This window comes from Panicum virgatum, chromosome 7N, assembly GCF_016808335.1.
Source record: "Panicum virgatum strain AP13 chromosome 7N, P.virgatum_v5, whole genome shotgun sequence".
Taxonomy (NCBI): Eukaryota; Viridiplantae; Streptophyta; class Magnoliopsida; order Poales; family Poaceae; genus Panicum; species Panicum virgatum.
Window position 1 is genome coordinate 27,015,392 of NC_053151.1, and position 16,703 is coordinate 27,032,094.

The following is a 16,703-nucleotide window of genomic DNA, read 5'->3' on the forward strand; positions in this document are numbered from 1 at the left end:
TCCCCCCGTAGGTAGGGACTGGCCGCGGCCGCCCTGGCCTTGCCCGCGGCGCTGCGACGGCGGCAACAGCAGCGCGGGAAGTGGCGAGCGGCAGCGGCAGCGGCGCGGCGCTGCGACGGCGGCTGCACCAGCGCGGCGAGCGTCGGCAGCAGCAGCTCGGCAAGCATCGGCTGCAGCGGCGTGGCAAGCGGCGAGCGGCATGGCGAGCATCAATGGCAGCAGCGCAGCCTGTTTTTTTTCCTAACGGGGCAACACCGCCGGGTCTCAAACCGGCAGTGATGGTTCGGACTGTCACCGTCGGGTCTGAAACCGGCGGTGATGGCCCTGTCCATCACCAACGAGTTAAATACGCCCCAAAAAACCGGCGGTGATAGCTATTTTGAACCGGCGGTGATGGGGGCGCTGGAGTAGTGAGTCATAAGTTTTATTTTTATATTAATTTTAATTAGTCCGAGCATGGGTTGATAGACTATTTGCTAGTTAATTACAAGTAAGAAAAATGTTTAAGGCGGCAAAATGCAAAAAGGATGTTTTACTGGGTGAAACTTTCAAATGGCTCCACCCTCCTTTAACGTTTAGTTCTTATGCTACCATATGACTGAGTAAAATTTCCCGTCGCATTGAAAATGACACAGCAGCTAGACTAGCATGCAGTTGGCAACTACCAGGACTTTCTGAACCACACAAAGCTGTTCTATCAGAAGAAACCCTTCAATCTCCTACTGCATTTTTTTTTTCTTAGCAACTTGAGACAGGTGAAGTGTTTTTCTTGGGGGACAACGATACATAGAAATGGTAAAGAAGGCAACTAGTTGTCTGGTACAGTGACAAAAGGGCCAGGGCCAGGGCCACGGTGACAGTTTGCATCCGTGATCAACCAGCCAGTTGTTAGTTGTTACTCCCCTGAATGATGACCGCCTAGTAAAAATTTCCAAGTTCTTCATAGCACGCGCAAAAACTGAATAAGCCGTAACAACATACTCCCTCCGTCCTCAAATGTAGGATATTTTAGGACTCAAAATTTATCCTCAAATATAAGACATTCTAGGTTGAAAGTGGATCCAATTATCTTATTTGTGCATCGTTTTTGGATTTTTCTAAATAGAAAGATTTGCATGCAACCATATAGGGGGGGGTGCATGAGGAAATGACATGCTACTTTAATTAGCATAATTTAATGATCCAAATAGAGTTCTAATGCATAATAATTAAGATAGGAGAGTTTTTTCTACACAACCATAATCTGTCTTAAAAACTCCAGAATGCCCTACATTTCAAGACGGACGGAGGGAGTAGCCCTATGCAAACTCTGATCTCGGCCATGTATCTAGTCGGCCGTAGAGACGCCGTCTTTCCAATAACCATTTGAAATCAGAAAACAGCATGTACTAGTTTGCAGGTGTTGCCCATAACTGTACAGCTCTCCATATAAAACTTGGAAGACATTTTACACAACGAGAAATTCTGTCATCCTCCCCAATTGAACAATGTAAACTAGTACTATTTTTTTTTCTAAATTTAAACTCTGATAGGGGGAAAACATTGGAAATTTATCGGACGGATAGTTTTCTCAATCATTGCACGGATGAAAGGAAGACTTTGGGCGGCCGAAGACTAGGAAGCCCCCAATCCTCTGCAACTCTGCAACTTGCTCTTTCTCCGTGTACCGCCACCGCGCTGCATTATTCACGTTTCTTTATGAGTTTCTGCTCTCCGCTGCCCAGCCGGGGTGGCTTCCTACTCGCTCGGTCAGGTTTGGCTCTTTCCCAAGGCCCCTCCTCTCTCCGCTATTTAAAGAAACCTCGGGACTCCAGTGCCAGAGCCCAGAGGTCTCCCGTATCACAGCTTCCTGCTCTGTCTCCTCCGTCCCCTCCCTCGCCAGCAGCTCGCCGGCCAGGGCCGGCCGCCGGCTGCGGGGTCAACCTCGGCGGCGCCGCCGGGCATCGTCTTCTGCCTCGACGTCCAGGCATTCTCTGGCCAGCCAGGTAACCATTTTTGTTGCCATGCCGGCACCATCTTTTCGCCCTCCCTGATCCCTCCTCCATCCAAAGATCCCATACGCAACCCCTCGCTCTGGTTCCATCGTTTGTTTTCTTCAGAAATGGCACAGCAACTCGGGCTGCCTGCCTGCCTGGATTTTGTTTGCATCATTTTCTTTCAATTTTTGGAGAAAGATTGTTATGCACAACAGCACAAGTGAGTTGTTTCTCACTGACCAGGAAAATTACTCGCTTTGGAGAGATTGTTTGTGGAGAATGATCTCTCTTTCTCCGCTGCAGAAATCTCTGCCAGTCTCTAGTCTAGTAAAAAAAAGGGGGTTGGTGTTAGTGTTACGGCTACCGAGTTTTCACATGTCCACGTGTCAGCAGACATGGGAGTCTGGGGCTTGGCAGGTCAAGAGTCTGCCCAATAATGACGTTAGTTTACCGTCTGATTAGCCCTTAAACTACTGAAAATCTCGCTATCATCTCGGAGCTTGGGATCAGGAGAGGGCGGTGTACACGACCCAAGGGGATCTGCGGAAAAACAATTAAGAAATAAGATGGCATCATGTGCCTCCTAACTAAAATTTTGTTTGCAACAGTAGCACTCAGAGGAGTCAGTGTCTCCATGGTTTGGAGGTCAGGTGTATGGGATTATACTACTGGAACGAGCGTCTTTTCCGGGTTTTCAGGTTTTATGTCCATAAAGTTTATGGAAATAAATTAGTTTGCTGACTATTTTCAAGAATGAAGTGTTTTTTTTTTCTTCCAACTTGGCCACTCCATCACCAGCCTGGCTTCATTAAGGAGTGATTGTTTGCTTCAATGAAATCATAAAGTCTGTTTGCATGCTAGGAATAGGAAACCTGCAGCGGAAGAGAAAATTGGGACTTCAGTAACTGATGTCTGGAGCCTACTAGCATGGACCCACATGGCAGTTTGCAAAACTCTTGCTAAAAATGGAACTCGTCCAAAAAAAATAAGGAAGACTTGTGCAATTCGAACAAGTTACATGCTAGCATAGCATTCACATTCTGAGCTGGCTGTGCTGCCATTTTTCTGATATCTCCCTCCTGGATCCAGCAAAATTCAAGTTGTATAATTGATCTCATATCGATTATAGCATTCATCATTTATTATATTAATGATTAATGATACTAGGATACTGCTATAATCTTAGGGCAGATTCACTATGAATAGGACAAAAGAATTGATTATGATACGCGTTATACTGTTATAGTATTGCCAAGTCGATTACAACTAGAGTATGCTGCTGGTTTACTCGTTTTTACCTGGAGCTGACGCTGCAAACCAATGAATCTGGCAGCTCTTTAAATTACTCTATCAATTCATTTCATTAGCAGCAAAGGAGCCTGGCATATTTTTCTTGTTCCTCTTTAATTAAAGCTTCTACCTCGGTTGACCACCCAGCCTCTTCTTGTGAATGTAAAACAAGTGATGCTTCCTTTTCACAACATCACCACCTAAGATCTTGGGAATTGGAGGATGCAGGTACCAACTGGCGCAGCTTAGAGCTTGATATTCCCCAGACTCCAGCATCTTAAAGAAGGCCTCCGAGGTGTTTGGAGATCCGAAATGTCGCTCGAGGTCGAGAACCCGGGGGGCGATGAGTCGGCCAATCGGCTCAGCCTCAAGCGCCATGACTCGCTCTTCGGCGACGCAGAGAAGGTCTCTGGTGGCAAGTACCATGGCTCCGAGGTATGTGCCTCTTGCAACCTGCTGATCATGCAAGATTGAATTTTATGGGAATGTTCTGCCTGGTGCCATGGAATAGTCAATCTGACTGAATTTTACCTTGTGGGTGACGCAGGGGAGCTGGGCCCGGACACTGCATCTTGCCTTCCAGAGTGTCGGCATCATCTACGGCGACATCGGGACGTCGCCGCTCTATGTCTACTCCAGCACCTTCCCTGATGGCATCAAGTACAACGATGATCTGCTGGGCGTCTTGTCGCTCATCATCTACACCCTCATCATCATTCCGATGCTCAAGTACGTCTTCATCGTGCTGTATGCAAACGACAATGGAGATGGTAAGCACACAAGTCTGAAATTTGGGCATGATAAGTTGGTAGTACTCACTGCATGCCTACTGTTTTTCTGCAATTCATTGATCAACAATCCTCTGCTATTCTAGGTGGCACGTTTGCACTTTATTCACTGATATCACGGTACGCGAAGATCAGGATGATCCCGAATCAGCAAGCAGAGGATGCCATGGTGTCCAACTACAGCATAGAAGTACCGAACTCACAGCTGAGGAGGGCACAGTGGTTCAAGCAGAAGCTTGAGTCTAGCAAGGTAGCCAAGATTGTGCTCTTCACCCTCACAATCCTTGGCACATCCATGGTGATGGGCGATGGAACCTTGACACCGGCAATATCTGGTAAGGGAAACATCAAGCACAATTAAGCGATATGATCATGTCGTAACCCTTTTATATAATATATATACACTAATGTGTTCTTGTCATGGATGTTCTGCAGTGCTCTCTGCAGTGAGCGGGATACGAGAGAAAGCGCCAAGCTTGACTCAGAGTATGTGAAAAGGAGAACTGGCATGATCAATCAATTGTTACCTTGTGTAATTCGCATCTTATGCTTCAGTTGTTGTTCTTGGTACAGCGGAAGTTGTCTGGATCTCTGTGGCAATTCTGTTCATGCTCTTCTCGGTCCAGCGTTTTGGTACTGACAAGGTCGGCTATACATTTGCTCCTGTCATCTCTTTATGGTTCCTTCTGATTGCTGGTATTGGAATGTACAACCTCGTTGTCCACGATATCGGTGTTTTGCGGGCCTTCAATCCGTGGTACATAGTACAATACTTCAAAAGGAATGGGAAGGATGGATGGGTTTCACTTGGTGGCATTATCTTGTGTGTCACAGGTAACCTCTTTTGGATGAAAAATAAATACAACCGAAAGTGATTCCCTGTCCTTTAAACCTGTAATCTGAATATACTGTCATTTGCAACAGGCACAGAAGGTATGTTTGCTGACCTCGGACACTTCAACATCAGAGCTGTTCAGGTAATGTCCAAAATGCATATATGTTCCATCACCTCATGGTTTTATGGTCTCACCTCTGCATGTAATTTTCAAAAGTAGGGGTTTGTCCCTGAAGTCTAGAACAGTAGCACCTCACAATGGTTTCTGTTTTTACTCCTGCAGATCAGCTTCAATGGTATCTTGTTCCCGTCAGTAGTGCTATGTTACATTGGGCAGGCCGCATACCTGAGGAAATTTCCAGAGAACGTTGGGGACACCTTCTACAGATCCATCCCAGGTATTAATAGAATTTAGACTTCAGCTTTGCTTCTTGGGATGGACTTACTATGAACACAGCAAAAATAAAACTCACTTCCTTTGCTGGTGCAGGACCTTTGTTCTGGCCAACCTTCGTCGTTGCAATTCTTGCTGCTATTATTGCAAGCCAAGCTATGCTCTCTGGTGCATTTGCCATCCTTTCCAAGGCACTGTCGCTCGGTTGTCTTCCCAGGGTTCAAGTGATCCACACCTCAAAGAAGTATGAGGGCCAGGTTTACATTCCTGAGGTGAACTTCATGATGGGACTGGCGAGCATCATAGTCACAATTGCCTTCAGAACGACCACCAGCATCGGCAATGCTTATGGTAAGCAAGCAACTAGCGAAGGATGAGAGCTGTTTTTGTGTCAAAAGTCAAAACAGAAAAGAACATTATCTGATCTGATTCTGGTGATGTGCAGGGATCTGTGTCGTGACCACATTCTCCATCACCACCCATCTGGTGACCGTCGTGATGCTCCTCATATGGAAGAAGCACATCATCTTCGTTCTTCTGTTCTACGTCGTGTTCTGTTGCATAGAACTGATCTACCTCTCTTCCATACTGTCCAAGTTCATCCAGGGCGGGTACCTCCCGTTCTGCTTCGCTCTGGTCCTGATGACCCTGATGGCGACTTGGCACTACGTCCATGTCAAGAGATACTGGTATGAGCTTGACCACATTGTGCCCACCAACCAAATGACAACTCTGCTCGAGAAGAACGATGTGCGGCGGATCCCAGGGGTGGGGCTCCTGTACACAGAGCTCGTCCAGGGCATCCCACCAGTGTTCCCTCGGCTGATCAAGAAGATACCATCAGTGCACTCCATCTTCCTGTTCATGTCGATCAAGCACCTGCCAATCCCACACGTGGTACCGGCAGAGAGGTTCCTCTTCCGGCAGGTTGGCCCAAGGGAGCACCGGATGTTCCGGTGTGTGGCAAGGTACGGATACAGTGACTCGCTGGAGGATCCCAAGGAGTTTGCAGGGTTCCTTGTGGACAGACTGAAGATGTTCATCCATGAAGAAATTGCATTCGCTCAGAACGACGCGGAGAATGAAGACGAGACTACCTCCAACACCGAGGTTCCAGAAGCACAGGCAAGGCCAAGGCGGTCCACAAACTCTGTCGTGCACAGTGAGGAGGCGATCGAACCACGGGTGAGCAGCAACTCAGGGAGGATCACCGTCCACGCGAATCAGACAGTCGAGGAGGAGAAGCAGCTGATTGACAGAGAGGTGGAGCGAGGGGTAGTGTACCTGATGGGAGAGGCCAATGTGTCAGCAGGGCCCAAGTCATCAATCTTGAAGAAGGTAGTTGTCAACTACATCTACACATTCTTGAGGAAGAACTTGACAGAGGGGCACAAGGCCTTGTCCATTCCGAAAGATCAGCTTCTCAAAGTTGGCATCACATATGAAATATAGGGATTTTTTTTTAAAGTACTAGCCGTGCCTAACCAAGCCTTTCTTGGCATGTGGGATCTGAAAAGGTGAAGTGACGCGGTTGGTTTAATAAAAGGCATGTGTGAGTTGGGTTTCTTTTTATTCTCTGTACAGTGTGGTTTTATTAGATCTGTCAAATGCAAGAGTGATATTGGAAGTTAAGCGTAGAATGATGGTGTGTTATGCATGATTTCCATGTATAAAGGGGACCAAATATGGTTACCCTATTCGACTGCTACAGTACTACTAATGATGCTAACACAGGAGTGAAAGAACACTACAAGTTTATACCAACAGAAATTGTGTGCTCCTCCATCTTCGCAAATGGACGGGAAGACACTAAATTTGCAGTTTGTTATCATAACCAACCAACTCATTTGTCTTCTCATTTGCGGCTATTTTAATGGGTCTGAGGTCAGTATACTTGGGTGTTGAGAGGATCTGATAGAGTGACCTCCAAAAGGGCAGCTGCCTAGCTAATTTCTTTTGTATTGTTCTAGAATCGAAGACAAATGATATGCTATCCCGTGTTTGATGTATGACAAGTGGAACAAAACCGTGAAAAAGGCAAATCATGCAGAGTATCATCAATCTGCTTGGAGCCTGGTCTCAATCAATGAAGTGGTATCAGTGAAGGATCCAGAGGGGAGAGCAGATGAAAAGGCAGGAAAGCAATCTGAAGTCTTGTCGCTAATGCGGCTGTGTAACCCGTTCCCAGATATTGCCTGCCAAATTGTTTGCTTCGTTGCAGCAAACAAGACATGGAAGTCCTAGAGAAAAGACAAGCAGCATCAGAGTGATAACTGTATTACTGCAGATTGATGATACTCTGGTTCATAGTTTTTTCGTGGCCTCGTGGGCTTGATTTCTAGTTGTTTTAAAAAAAACTCATTAAGGTATTCTTGAGAATGGGTTTACTAATATGATAAATTAAAAAGGTGAATTAACGAATTTAGTCATCCAAATATATTACTTAAAGAAACCTGCATGGAAAGGAGGATGACTTACAGCGGGTGCTTGGGCAGCCGCGTGCGCCTGTGATGCGAGGAAAACCACCCCCCGACTCGTTCGCTCACCGCATCGTCTCGCTCTCCGCCGGCACCGTCGGCTCTCCTTGCTCCCTGTCTGGGTTCTCCGCTCCGGCGGCACCGGCGGAGTGAGGACTGAGGAGGAAGGGAAAGAAGATGTGTGGGCCGTGGTGATTGTAGGTGTTGGCCGAACGGTGGTGGTGGCCCGATAAAGAAAAGCCCAGCAAACTGGGCTGCCATCGGGATGGCCCGAGCGCGTAGCTGGTCGCTGCGTTCTCTCTCTCTCTCTCTCTCTCTCTCTCTCTCTCTTTGTTCAGCTCTCTGTTTGCCTTACCTCACTTTCCTCAGCCTCCTTTCCTGGCGGCGACGGCTGGGCGAGCGGCGGCGCCCTTCGGCTCGTCTTCGCCGGCAACGAGCGCCCACCAGGTATGCCCGCCCCTTCTCTTCCCTTCGTGCTGTGCGAGACGGAGCACCCCAAACCCTTTTCTCTCGCTCTCTCGGTCTCTCCCGCTCGCACAGGCCGCCGCCTCCGCCTCCGCCTCCGGTATCCCTCTCTCCCTCGGGCCGCTGCCACCCCTTCCTCTCTCCCGCTCGCCCACTTCCTGGACCCCCGCTGGTGGCTCGCCAGGCGGCCAGATGCGGCCGCGCGGGCGGCGGGTGCAGCACCGCAGCTAGGCCGCAAGGACCAGCAGGGCAACGCCGCAGCAGGTGAGTCGGCGACGGCGGGGACGGGTCCCCGTCGGGTACAGGATCCCCGCGCGGGGACGGGGATGGGAGAAATTAGCCCGCGCGAGTGTTAACGGGGATGGGGACGGGGAAATTTCCTACCCGCGGAGGCGTTCCCCGTCTTTCTTGTATTGTATCAGCATGCCTTGGTTCGATTCTAATCAGAAGTGTAGCCTAATTTACTGTTCACGTTGTTCTGCAAAGCTTATTAGTTGATTTCTGTTGGTTTCAGGTTCCTGCTGTTTCAAGGAAAGGATCAATGGAGGCAAAGTTGGCATTCTCCCAGGACAGCCCACCGATTTCTATCATCTGTGCGGCTAAGGTTGCGGGCATATCCCTAACTGTTGATCCTAGTCTTGCTGCTGGCTCGGCACCCACACTACAGTTTGGTTCTGGGTAAGTTCTTGCTCCTCTTCTTGGGTACATGTTTGTTTTCTCTTAAAAGATATCGATTTAGGTCACTTGTTGCATGCTTGCATAACACTTTGCTGTTCTGTGTCTATTTTATGCCAGAATGCAATATATAATGGCAGTTTTCTTATATGTAAATATGTCATTTTGCAAATGATTGAGTTCTTTTTGTTTTGCTTAGTTTCATTTATTTACCTTTGGTCTGACTTCATCTGTGGGTTCATATAGTTTCTCATACAACTTTTTGTGGTTGTGTACAGAGAATCACTCCATGGTGTAAACCCAATCCTCCACTTCATTGCCTGTGCTGCATCATTTTCCAGCTTCTCTGGGAAGAATGCCATTGAGTTCGGGCATGTAAGTTATTATCCACTGCTTGTTAAAAAGTTATTTATCGTTGTGACTGTTTCTATGTTCTGAATCAATGCTGTTAATAAACTTGCAGGTTGTTGAATGGCTTGAATATGCCCCCATATTCCTTTCCGGCTCAGAATTTGAAAATGCCTGCTCATTTGTTGATGGATACTTGGCCTCCAGGACCTTTCTGGTTGGTCATGAGCTGACAATTGCTGACATTGCAGTGTGGTCGAATCTTGCTGGTAAGCTGCGGGTTTGTTCTCCATTCTTCTTTCAGGTTGGTTCCGGGCATTGTGATGTTTAGCTTATTGTGTTATTTTCCTTCAGGGATTGGTCAACGGTGGGAGAGTCTAAGGAAATCAAAGAAATACCAAAATCTTATCCGGTGGTTTAACAGCATAGACGCAGAATACAAGGATACACTGAATGAAATTGTGGCATCATATGTTGGGAAACGAGGAATTGGAAAATCTCCTGCGCCAAGCCTTAAGGAGAAGGTACATGATTCAAAGGACCCATCAGCTCCAGAAGTTGATCTCCCAGGTGCAAAAGTTGGGCAAGTTTGTGTTCGTTTTGCCCCAGAGCCTAGCGGGTACCTCCATATTGGTCATGCAAAGGCTGCATTATTGAACAAATACTTTGCTGAAAGATATCAAGGGCGCCTAATAGTTCGATTTGATGACACGAACCCTTCAAAAGAAAGCAACGAGTTTGTCGAGAACCTTCTGAAAGATATTGAGACATTGGGGATCAAATATGATGCTGTCACATACACATCTGACTATTTTCCAAAGCTAATGGAAATGGCAGAGAGTTTGATTAAGCAGGGGAAAGCATATATTGATGATACACCAAAGGAACAAATGAGGAAAGAGAGGATGGATGGTATTGAATCAAGGTGCAGAAATAATACTGTCGAGGAAAATCTGTCATTATGGAAAGAGATGGTTAACGGAACTGAGAGGGGCATGCAGTGCTGTGTGCGGGGTAAACTTGACATGCAGGATCCTAACAAGTCACTCAGAGATCCTGTTTACTACCGCTGTAATACTGATCCTCACCATCGTGTTGGTTCAAAGTACAAGGTCTACCCAACATATGACTTTGCTTGCCCATTTGTTGATGCATTGGAGGGAGTGACACATGCTCTTCGTTCCAGTGAATACCATGACAGGAATGCACAATATTATCGAATTCTACAAGATATGTGGTTGAGGAGAGTAGAAATTTATGAATTCAGCCGATTGAATATGGTTTACACTCTTCTCAGCAAGCGGAAGCTTCTTTGGTTTGTACAAAACAAGAAGGTTGAAGATTGGACCGATCCACGGTTTCCCACAGTTCAAGGTATAGTCCGTCGTGGCTTGAAGGTTGAGGCGCTGATACAATTTATACTCCAACAGGTACACATGTGCTAATGTGCAGGTTTATGTTCATATTCTCCATAAGCTTATGCCTGATTTCATATCTTTTTTATTTGTTGAAGGGCGCTTCAAAAAATCTGAATCTGATGGAGTGGGATAAACTGTGGACAATCAACAAGAAGATAATTGATCCAGTGTGCGCAAGGCATACTGCTGTGCTAAAAGATCAGAGAGTGATCCTTACTCTTACTAATGGTCCAGAGAAGCCATTTGTTCGAATTTTGCCAAGGCACAAGAAATGTGAGGCTGCTGGAAAGAAGGCTACAACATTCGCAAATAGAATTTGGCTAGATTATTCTGATGCATCAGCCATTAGCAAGGGTGAGGAAGTAACCCTAATGGACTGGGGGAATGCTATCATTAAAGAGATCAAGATGGAGACTGGAGTGATTACTGAACTAGTTGGAGAACTACATCTGGAGGGCTCTGTGAAGACAACAAAATTGAAGACCACGTGGCTAGCAGATATAGATGAGCTAGTCCCCCTCTCATTGGTGGAATTTGATTATCTCATCAGCAAGAAAAAAGTAAGTTCTCTATTTTCCCACCCATTGCTTATGTGTATACTAGCGCTGTGTTGCTTTTACCATTTTGTGCATGATTGTCCTTGTTCTTGATGATCAATTTGATTTAAAAGGTTGACAAAATAGATATAACTTGTTGTCATGTGATTCATGTATTGTCTTATATGAAGAAGACTAAGCTGCGTTAAATCAAATTGAATGTTGATTTTCATGGCATATAATCTTCTAGATTAGCAGCAAAACTGCTGTTGTGTACTTGTGTTGGCAAGTTGATTTCTTAATTTGTGCTTAATGTTCGAGTGCTGGTGCAAGAGAATATATGTTATAGGACATTGGGTTGAATGTAATGCCTGCCTCCAGATTAAAGGCTTAGGTTACATGTCTGCTTTGGATGATGTGTTAAGTTATTAATTAAAGACTCCTTGTTCTTTGACAAATTAATGTTGAACTATGCTGGTGGTGGCATTTTACAGCTGGAGGAGGATGAAGACTTTCTCGACAATCTCAATCCTTGCACTCGGCGTGAGACCCCAGCCCTTGGAGACGCAAACATGAGGAACCTCAAGCTCGGAGAAGTCATACAGCTCGAGAGGAAAGGCTACTACAGGTGTGATGCCCCGTTTATCAGGTCGTCGAAACCTGTGGTCCTATTTGCGATCCCAGATGGTCGGCAGCAGGCTTCGCTGAACTAGGTAGCATGCTACTGATGAGCACATGGAATTCCTGAGATGTCAAGCTTGGCAATCAATATTGTTGTATACACTTAATCTGGTACTGTGATTAGGCTTACCGCCGTAGATTTTGTTCACTACTATATGGCCAGGCCCATCCTGCCAACCAAGCAGCACAGGCATTTTGATTTTGGTTGATTATACTTGCCTCAGTTTGAACATACTGGTACTTTTCTAGCAATACTGTTTGCATCCTGCACTTTCGCCTTTACTGTTTTGCTGTACTTACATTGGTTTGAAGGTTTACGGCTGTTTTATCATTTTAACTGGCTTAATCAATCGTATCCTGGTATGGTATGTTGTTGTGATGAGTAATTGCAAGTGTTCATCCCAACTTCCCAAGGTAAGTAGGATGGCTGAGTTGGAGATATGGTCGTGTTTCACTTCCTGCTTGTAAATTTAGAGGACGGTAAAATTAGTTGTTGTCTCGCTTGTGGTAGCTTCTAGCTTGGTTCGTCGCCTACTCACCAAATATTGAAAAAGGTTTTTCTGGTCTGAAATCTTCGGGACCTTTAGTTGCCAGCGATCGCCAGGGTCCACTTTTAGGATCAAATTACCTGGGGCAGCGAATCAAGCGAAGTAAAGTCGACATCAAATCTGTTTGGTTAGGTTAGTTCATAGTACTATTTGTGGTTCAAGATTCTAATTGGTTGAAAAGATTTGGATGGAGTATCATCTGCACCTTCTGTGAAATTCATCACTAGTCTTAAAGTATGCAAATTCACAAATATCATCAGTAGACTTTTGTATTTCACATGCAACAAACAAATAAGTTAGTGTTGTAGTCATTTTGTTTTGAGACAATAGAATGCTTAAGACGTACTATACCACGTCTAAGGTCAGTCTCTGGTTATGAAATTTCAGTCACTTCCAGATCCAAATGCAAAAGGTGCCTCCTAAACTTCTTCAGATCTTAACAGCTACTTTGAAACTAAGCTAATGAGTGAAATTTTCTCCTTAATAGTTTGGACTCATTTTTTCCTCTTGCACCAGAAGTGCAGGTCACTAAAGCTGGTGCTCTTTGGCTTCTCGTTCCTGCTCTGTCGTTCGCGTGCATAGCACAGTGACAGCCCACGCATTTCGTTGATGCATATTTTGGGAGTTCGTCCCTAGTTTCTGTTGGAAATTGCTAGTATAGTTTGTTGATCGAGTCCAACAGGTTCAGGTTGTTTGTTTTGTAGGCTCAGCATTCCTGACCAGTGCAATGAAAGAAGTTTGTAGGGTGAATTTGGTTTGGATTCAAAAAAAAAAAAACTTTGACACGATTTTTACCTACGTGAAGAGGATTTCCGGTCAATTTGTTGCTCTTCTTCCAGATCAATCTGGCTCCTGAGCCTTGCCTAAAGATTGGCAGGTTTTAAACCAACAGATTAGACCGAAAAGCAAAACTGAAGGTTCTGAACATGTTGGCCTCAGAATTGCAGAATCGCAGCATGGCCGCAGGGGTCCAATCAGTCCCGAAAGATGGTATTTTTGATGAGTTTCTCATCACCGGCCAACATGAGCAACTTACACGTTGATCTGATCCCATCCAATCTAACAACATCAAAAAGGACAGAAAAAACAAAGCAATATCTTCAGGGAAGAACAGCAGAATTAAGCAATATCCTGTAGGCTGTAACACTGGACATCAGAATTGCAGATTTGGCAGCATGGCTCGTAACGAGTCAATCAGCCCCGAAAGATGGTGTGTTTTGTTTGCATTTTTCATCACAGTCCAGCCAAACCAGATCGCTGCTCAAACTCGGTAATCAAAACAAAGAAAGAAATCAAACCATCGCCAAAAAGGCAAAAAGAAAAAGGAAAAACACGATGAGGAAAACTAAGAATCGAGCCCTGTTGTCACGCAAATGGGAAAAATGAACAGATATTGCTGCTGCAGAAGCAAACTAAGGTTCGGATGCCTTTATTCACATCGACCGCCGCCGCCGGCGGTAGAAACCCTAGCAGGCATGGTGGTGGTGGTGGTGGTTGTTTTATAGGAGGGTGGTATATGGTCTCAGACGTTAGATTAGCATCGTGCGGCTACGCTGGGACAAGGAACTTTTAGCCCTGCTTTTTTTTTTTCAGGGAAACCCAAAAATCCCCACCAGAATGGACTTCAACTGATCCCGGCAAGCTGGTGTCCGGTGATGAGGAGTTCCATTGATGCCAGCAAGCCGGTGATGAGTTCCATTGATGCCCTGGCCCTGCTTTATTAGAAAACATTTGTTTTCCTCAAAAAAAGAATTAGAAAGCTTTTATATGTCTTTCTGGAACTATCCAGCTTGCATCCAAACTCCAAAGCCTGGCTGGATGCATAACAAAAAGCTTTTCTTAGAACGGAGGGAGTAATTACATTTACCTGCCACACGACAAATATATCAACATTCCTGTTATACGATATTCATTCATTAACATTACAAGAAGGAAATTAATTGCTTCTTCTGACACCTATGTCCAAAATTTTCTTACGACCAATCCAACCATCGGGCAGGCCACGTATATATAAGCGGAGGCCTTATATTTCTATTCTTGCTTCATATAAAAAATATTAATATAAAGATGTAGTGCAAGACTTAAAAACATTCCACCAGAGGGACCTCCCTCTCAGTTTGTCTTGAACAATTGCAAGAGTTTTATTGACACCCGGAGTTCATAGGATAAAGCAAAGCTTTACAGCTGGCCCTATTTGTCTAGAAAACCAATATGATACCACATTGTAAGGAATGATCGTCGCGACGAGTTGGACAATGCAACCGGATGTAAAAACAGTTGCACCGATTTAATCGATGACCAAGCACCGGTCTAACCGATGGTCACCGAATAAACCGACACAAAGGCACCGGTGCATTGGACAGAGCGCATGAAGACCAAGTCAAGAAATCTCAGTAGCACCGGTTGAACCGACGGTCAAGAAATGGGCGTCGGCGCATTCACCGTACTATTGACCAGAGAGCATGTCAAACGTGCAGAAGCCAATTCTTCAGCACTTTGGTGCAATGACGTCAACAGTGCTGGAAGATGAGGAGAAAAAGCTCAGCACCGGTTGAACCGACGTGGCATCGGTGCAACGCACCGGTCTAACCGGTGGCTTTTGGAGTACTGTGTTAGAAGGCCAACGGCTAGTCCAGAGCCGTGAGTGACTATTTACACCGGTGCCCTATCATCGATTCTTTCGGTGTCCTCGCAGAAAAAGGCCCAACAGCTACAAACGGCTCTATGGACTTGGTGGGCTATATATATGCCATCCCTCGGTTATTTGAAGTTTGCTGGAGTTTAGAAACATCACACCCACACCCAAGAACATCTCCAAGCCATTCAAGAGCTTAGTGATCATATCTTTAGACCTTAGCACATCCTTGAGAGTGTTAGTGCTAAATTAGCTCTTTAGTGAGTGAGGTAGCAAGGTGTTGTGCCTTGTGATCTGATTTTAGAGTGAACCAAAAGAAGAACTCAGTGCGCCAACCCCTTGGAGCCTTGTTGGCTCGTCGGCAACATCAACGACCCTCCGACTTGGTGTGGAGCGGCGTCAACAACTTTGTGCGGGGGACGTGGAGACCCCCGCTTTTCTTGGTGAAGCTCCTTAGTGGAAAGCGGGATCTAAGGTGACCGTGATTGTGTTCGTGAAAGAGACTTGATTGCCGTGAAGCAATACTCTTTGTGAGTGTTTCGACAACGTGGATGTAGGTGTGCCTTTGCGGCTAACCGAACCACGTGATAAATCGTCGTGTCAAAGTGTTTGCTTCCTCTCATCCCTCCTTTAAGCTTCCGTATTTCATATTAGCAATCTTTGTGTGCCTTTATTTTCATAGAGTAGTATTTTGATAGGATTGGCTATAGGTTGCTAAACTCTTTTTGGGATGAGAGTTTCACACTAGAAGAACCGTAGTTGCACTTTTACATTTTACTTTAAGTTTTGTGCAAACCAGTTGGAGCCATAAGTTAAGGTTTTAAGTTTTCTATTTCACTCCCTCCCCCTCTTAGGCTAGAGCACCCCGATAACTTTCACACATCAGACAAAACATTATGATTTCTCACCTTTTCACTCATCACATTTTTGGTTGGCTTCATCACCAGAGCCCTCCTTAGAAAAGAAATTCTTCTTTACCTGAAAATTTAAGGAATGTAGATTCGGAGGATGTAAATTGTTTTACACCTAATATTGCTAATGACTTCCCCAGTGGAGATGTGTATCATAATGGACAAGAACAACAGGATGCTACACAACAAAATCTAGCTCAACTCGATGAAGAACAGGGCCCTCTTTCCTATGAATTATCATGGACTCCTTCGGGATCTAACAGTACAGGACCAGCACTCGAGGATGACTCTCCTACAGCGTTGTCAGCATCTGATGCTGAGGACGCGCCACGTGGGGGGGCTGCAATCTATGGGTGCACTCTCCCCACCTAGGTTCATCTCGGCGTCTGCAACAGAAGCTCCTGCCGCCACATCAACTCAGTCCGAGTCTACTTCCACTTCTGGTTCCATACCTCTACCAGTTCCTGATACAGGTGAATCTCTCCCTCCAATACAAACACCTCTGCGTCCAAGAACTAGGTTGCAACAGGGAATTGTGAAGCCCAGGAAATTCACAGATGGAACAGTATGTTATGGAAATTTCTGTGCTACAGGGGAACCAGAATCTTTTCATGAGGCGCTAGAAGAATCAAGGTGGAAGGAAGCTATGCAGCAGGAATATGATGCACTTCTCAAGAATAAGACACACCCGTGCAACCGCAAACTGCGGCCTGAGTGCTGCGCCGT

The 16,703-nt window shown here is 45.7% G+C and overlaps 2 protein-coding genes, 1 long non-coding RNA gene and 2 other non-coding genes across 8 annotated transcripts; 2 read left to right on the top strand and 3 right to left on the bottom strand.

Annotated features, from left to right (window-relative positions):
• Positions 1–1,820: 1,820 nt before the first annotated feature.
• On the top strand, positions 1,821–6,991 carry LOC120683141 (potassium transporter 1-like). Of its 3 annotated transcripts, none has more exons than XM_039965169.1 (10): positions 1,821–1,985; positions 3,495–3,701; positions 3,814–4,036; positions 4,141–4,389; positions 4,490–4,540; positions 4,628–4,888; positions 4,979–5,031; positions 5,173–5,287; positions 5,380–5,634; positions 5,729–6,735. In XM_039965169.1, the coding sequence occupies exons 2-10, from the start codon at positions 3,579–3,581 to the stop codon at positions 6,733–6,735; spliced, it is 2,337 nt and encodes a 778-aa protein (XP_039821103.1). In that variant the 5' UTR covers positions 1,821–1,985; positions 3,495–3,578. The 3 variants fall into 3 exon arrangements, with proteins under 3 accessions (XP_039821103.1, XP_039821104.1, XP_039821105.1); XM_039965170.1 differs by having other exon boundaries at positions 1,825–1,985; positions 3,488–3,701; XM_039965171.1 differs by lacking the exon at positions 1,821–1,985 and having other exon boundaries at positions 3,579–3,701; positions 5,729–6,991.
• On the bottom strand, positions 6,748–7,924 carry LOC120683144. Its single transcript, XR_005678682.1, has 2 exons — positions 7,762–7,924; positions 6,748–7,523 (listed from the first exon to the last, which is right to left on the bottom strand). It is a non-coding gene; the product is annotated as an uncharacterized LOC120683144 (long non-coding RNA).
• A 152-nt stretch (positions 7,925–8,076) lies between these two features.
• Positions 8,077–12,165, top strand: LOC120683143 (glutamate--tRNA ligase, cytoplasmic-like). 2 transcript variants are annotated; one of them, XM_039965172.1, is made up of 7 exons: positions 8,077–8,207; positions 8,740–8,903; positions 9,179–9,275; positions 9,364–9,517; positions 9,603–10,678; positions 10,762–11,226; positions 11,697–12,165. In XM_039965172.1, the coding sequence occupies exons 2-7, from the start codon at positions 8,767–8,769 to the stop codon at positions 11,913–11,915; spliced, it is 2,148 nt and encodes a 715-aa protein (XP_039821106.1). In that variant the 5' UTR covers positions 8,077–8,207; positions 8,740–8,766; the 3' UTR covers positions 11,916–12,165. The 2 variants fall into 2 exon arrangements, with proteins under 2 accessions (XP_039821106.1, XP_039821107.1); XM_039965173.1 differs by having other exon boundaries at positions 8,092–8,207; positions 10,762–11,230; positions 11,697–12,164.
• Positions 12,166–13,361: 1,196 nt separating this feature from the next.
• Positions 13,362–13,452, bottom strand: LOC120684100. Its single transcript, XR_005679083.1, has one exon. It is a non-coding gene; the product is annotated as a small nucleolar RNA SNORD96 family (small nucleolar RNA).
• A 127-nt stretch (positions 13,453–13,579) lies between these two features.
• LOC120684102 lies at positions 13,580–13,673 on the bottom strand. Its single transcript, XR_005679085.1, has one exon. It is a non-coding gene; the product is annotated as a small nucleolar RNA SNORD96 family (small nucleolar RNA).
• Between the last annotated feature and the right edge of the window lie 3,030 nt (positions 13,674–16,703).

Bases quoted from the DNA above. Each gene is read 5' to 3' on its own strand.
- LOC120683141 (XM_039965169.1), top strand. From the start codon at position 3,579: ATGTCGCTCGAGGTCGAGAACCCGGGGGGCGATGAGTCGGCCAATCGG. The intron at 3,702-3,813 runs GTATGTGCCTCT...TGGGTGACGCAG, and splicing joins GCAAGTACCATGGCTCCGAG to GGGAGCTGGGCCCGGACACT. The intron at 5,032-5,172 runs GTAATGTCCAAA...TTACTCCTGCAG, and splicing joins TCAACATCAGAGCTGTTCAG to ATCAGCTTCAATGGTATCTT.
- LOC120683143 (XM_039965172.1), top strand. From the start codon at position 8,767: ATGGAGGCAAAGTTGGCATTCTCCCAGGACAGCCCACCGATTTCTATC. The intron at 9,276-9,363 runs GTAAGTTATTAT...ATAAACTTGCAG, and splicing joins ATGCCATTGAGTTCGGGCAT to GTTGTTGAATGGCTTGAATA. The intron at 11,227-11,696 runs GTAAGTTCTCTA...GGCATTTTACAG, and splicing joins ATCTCATCAGCAAGAAAAAA to CTGGAGGAGGATGAAGACTT.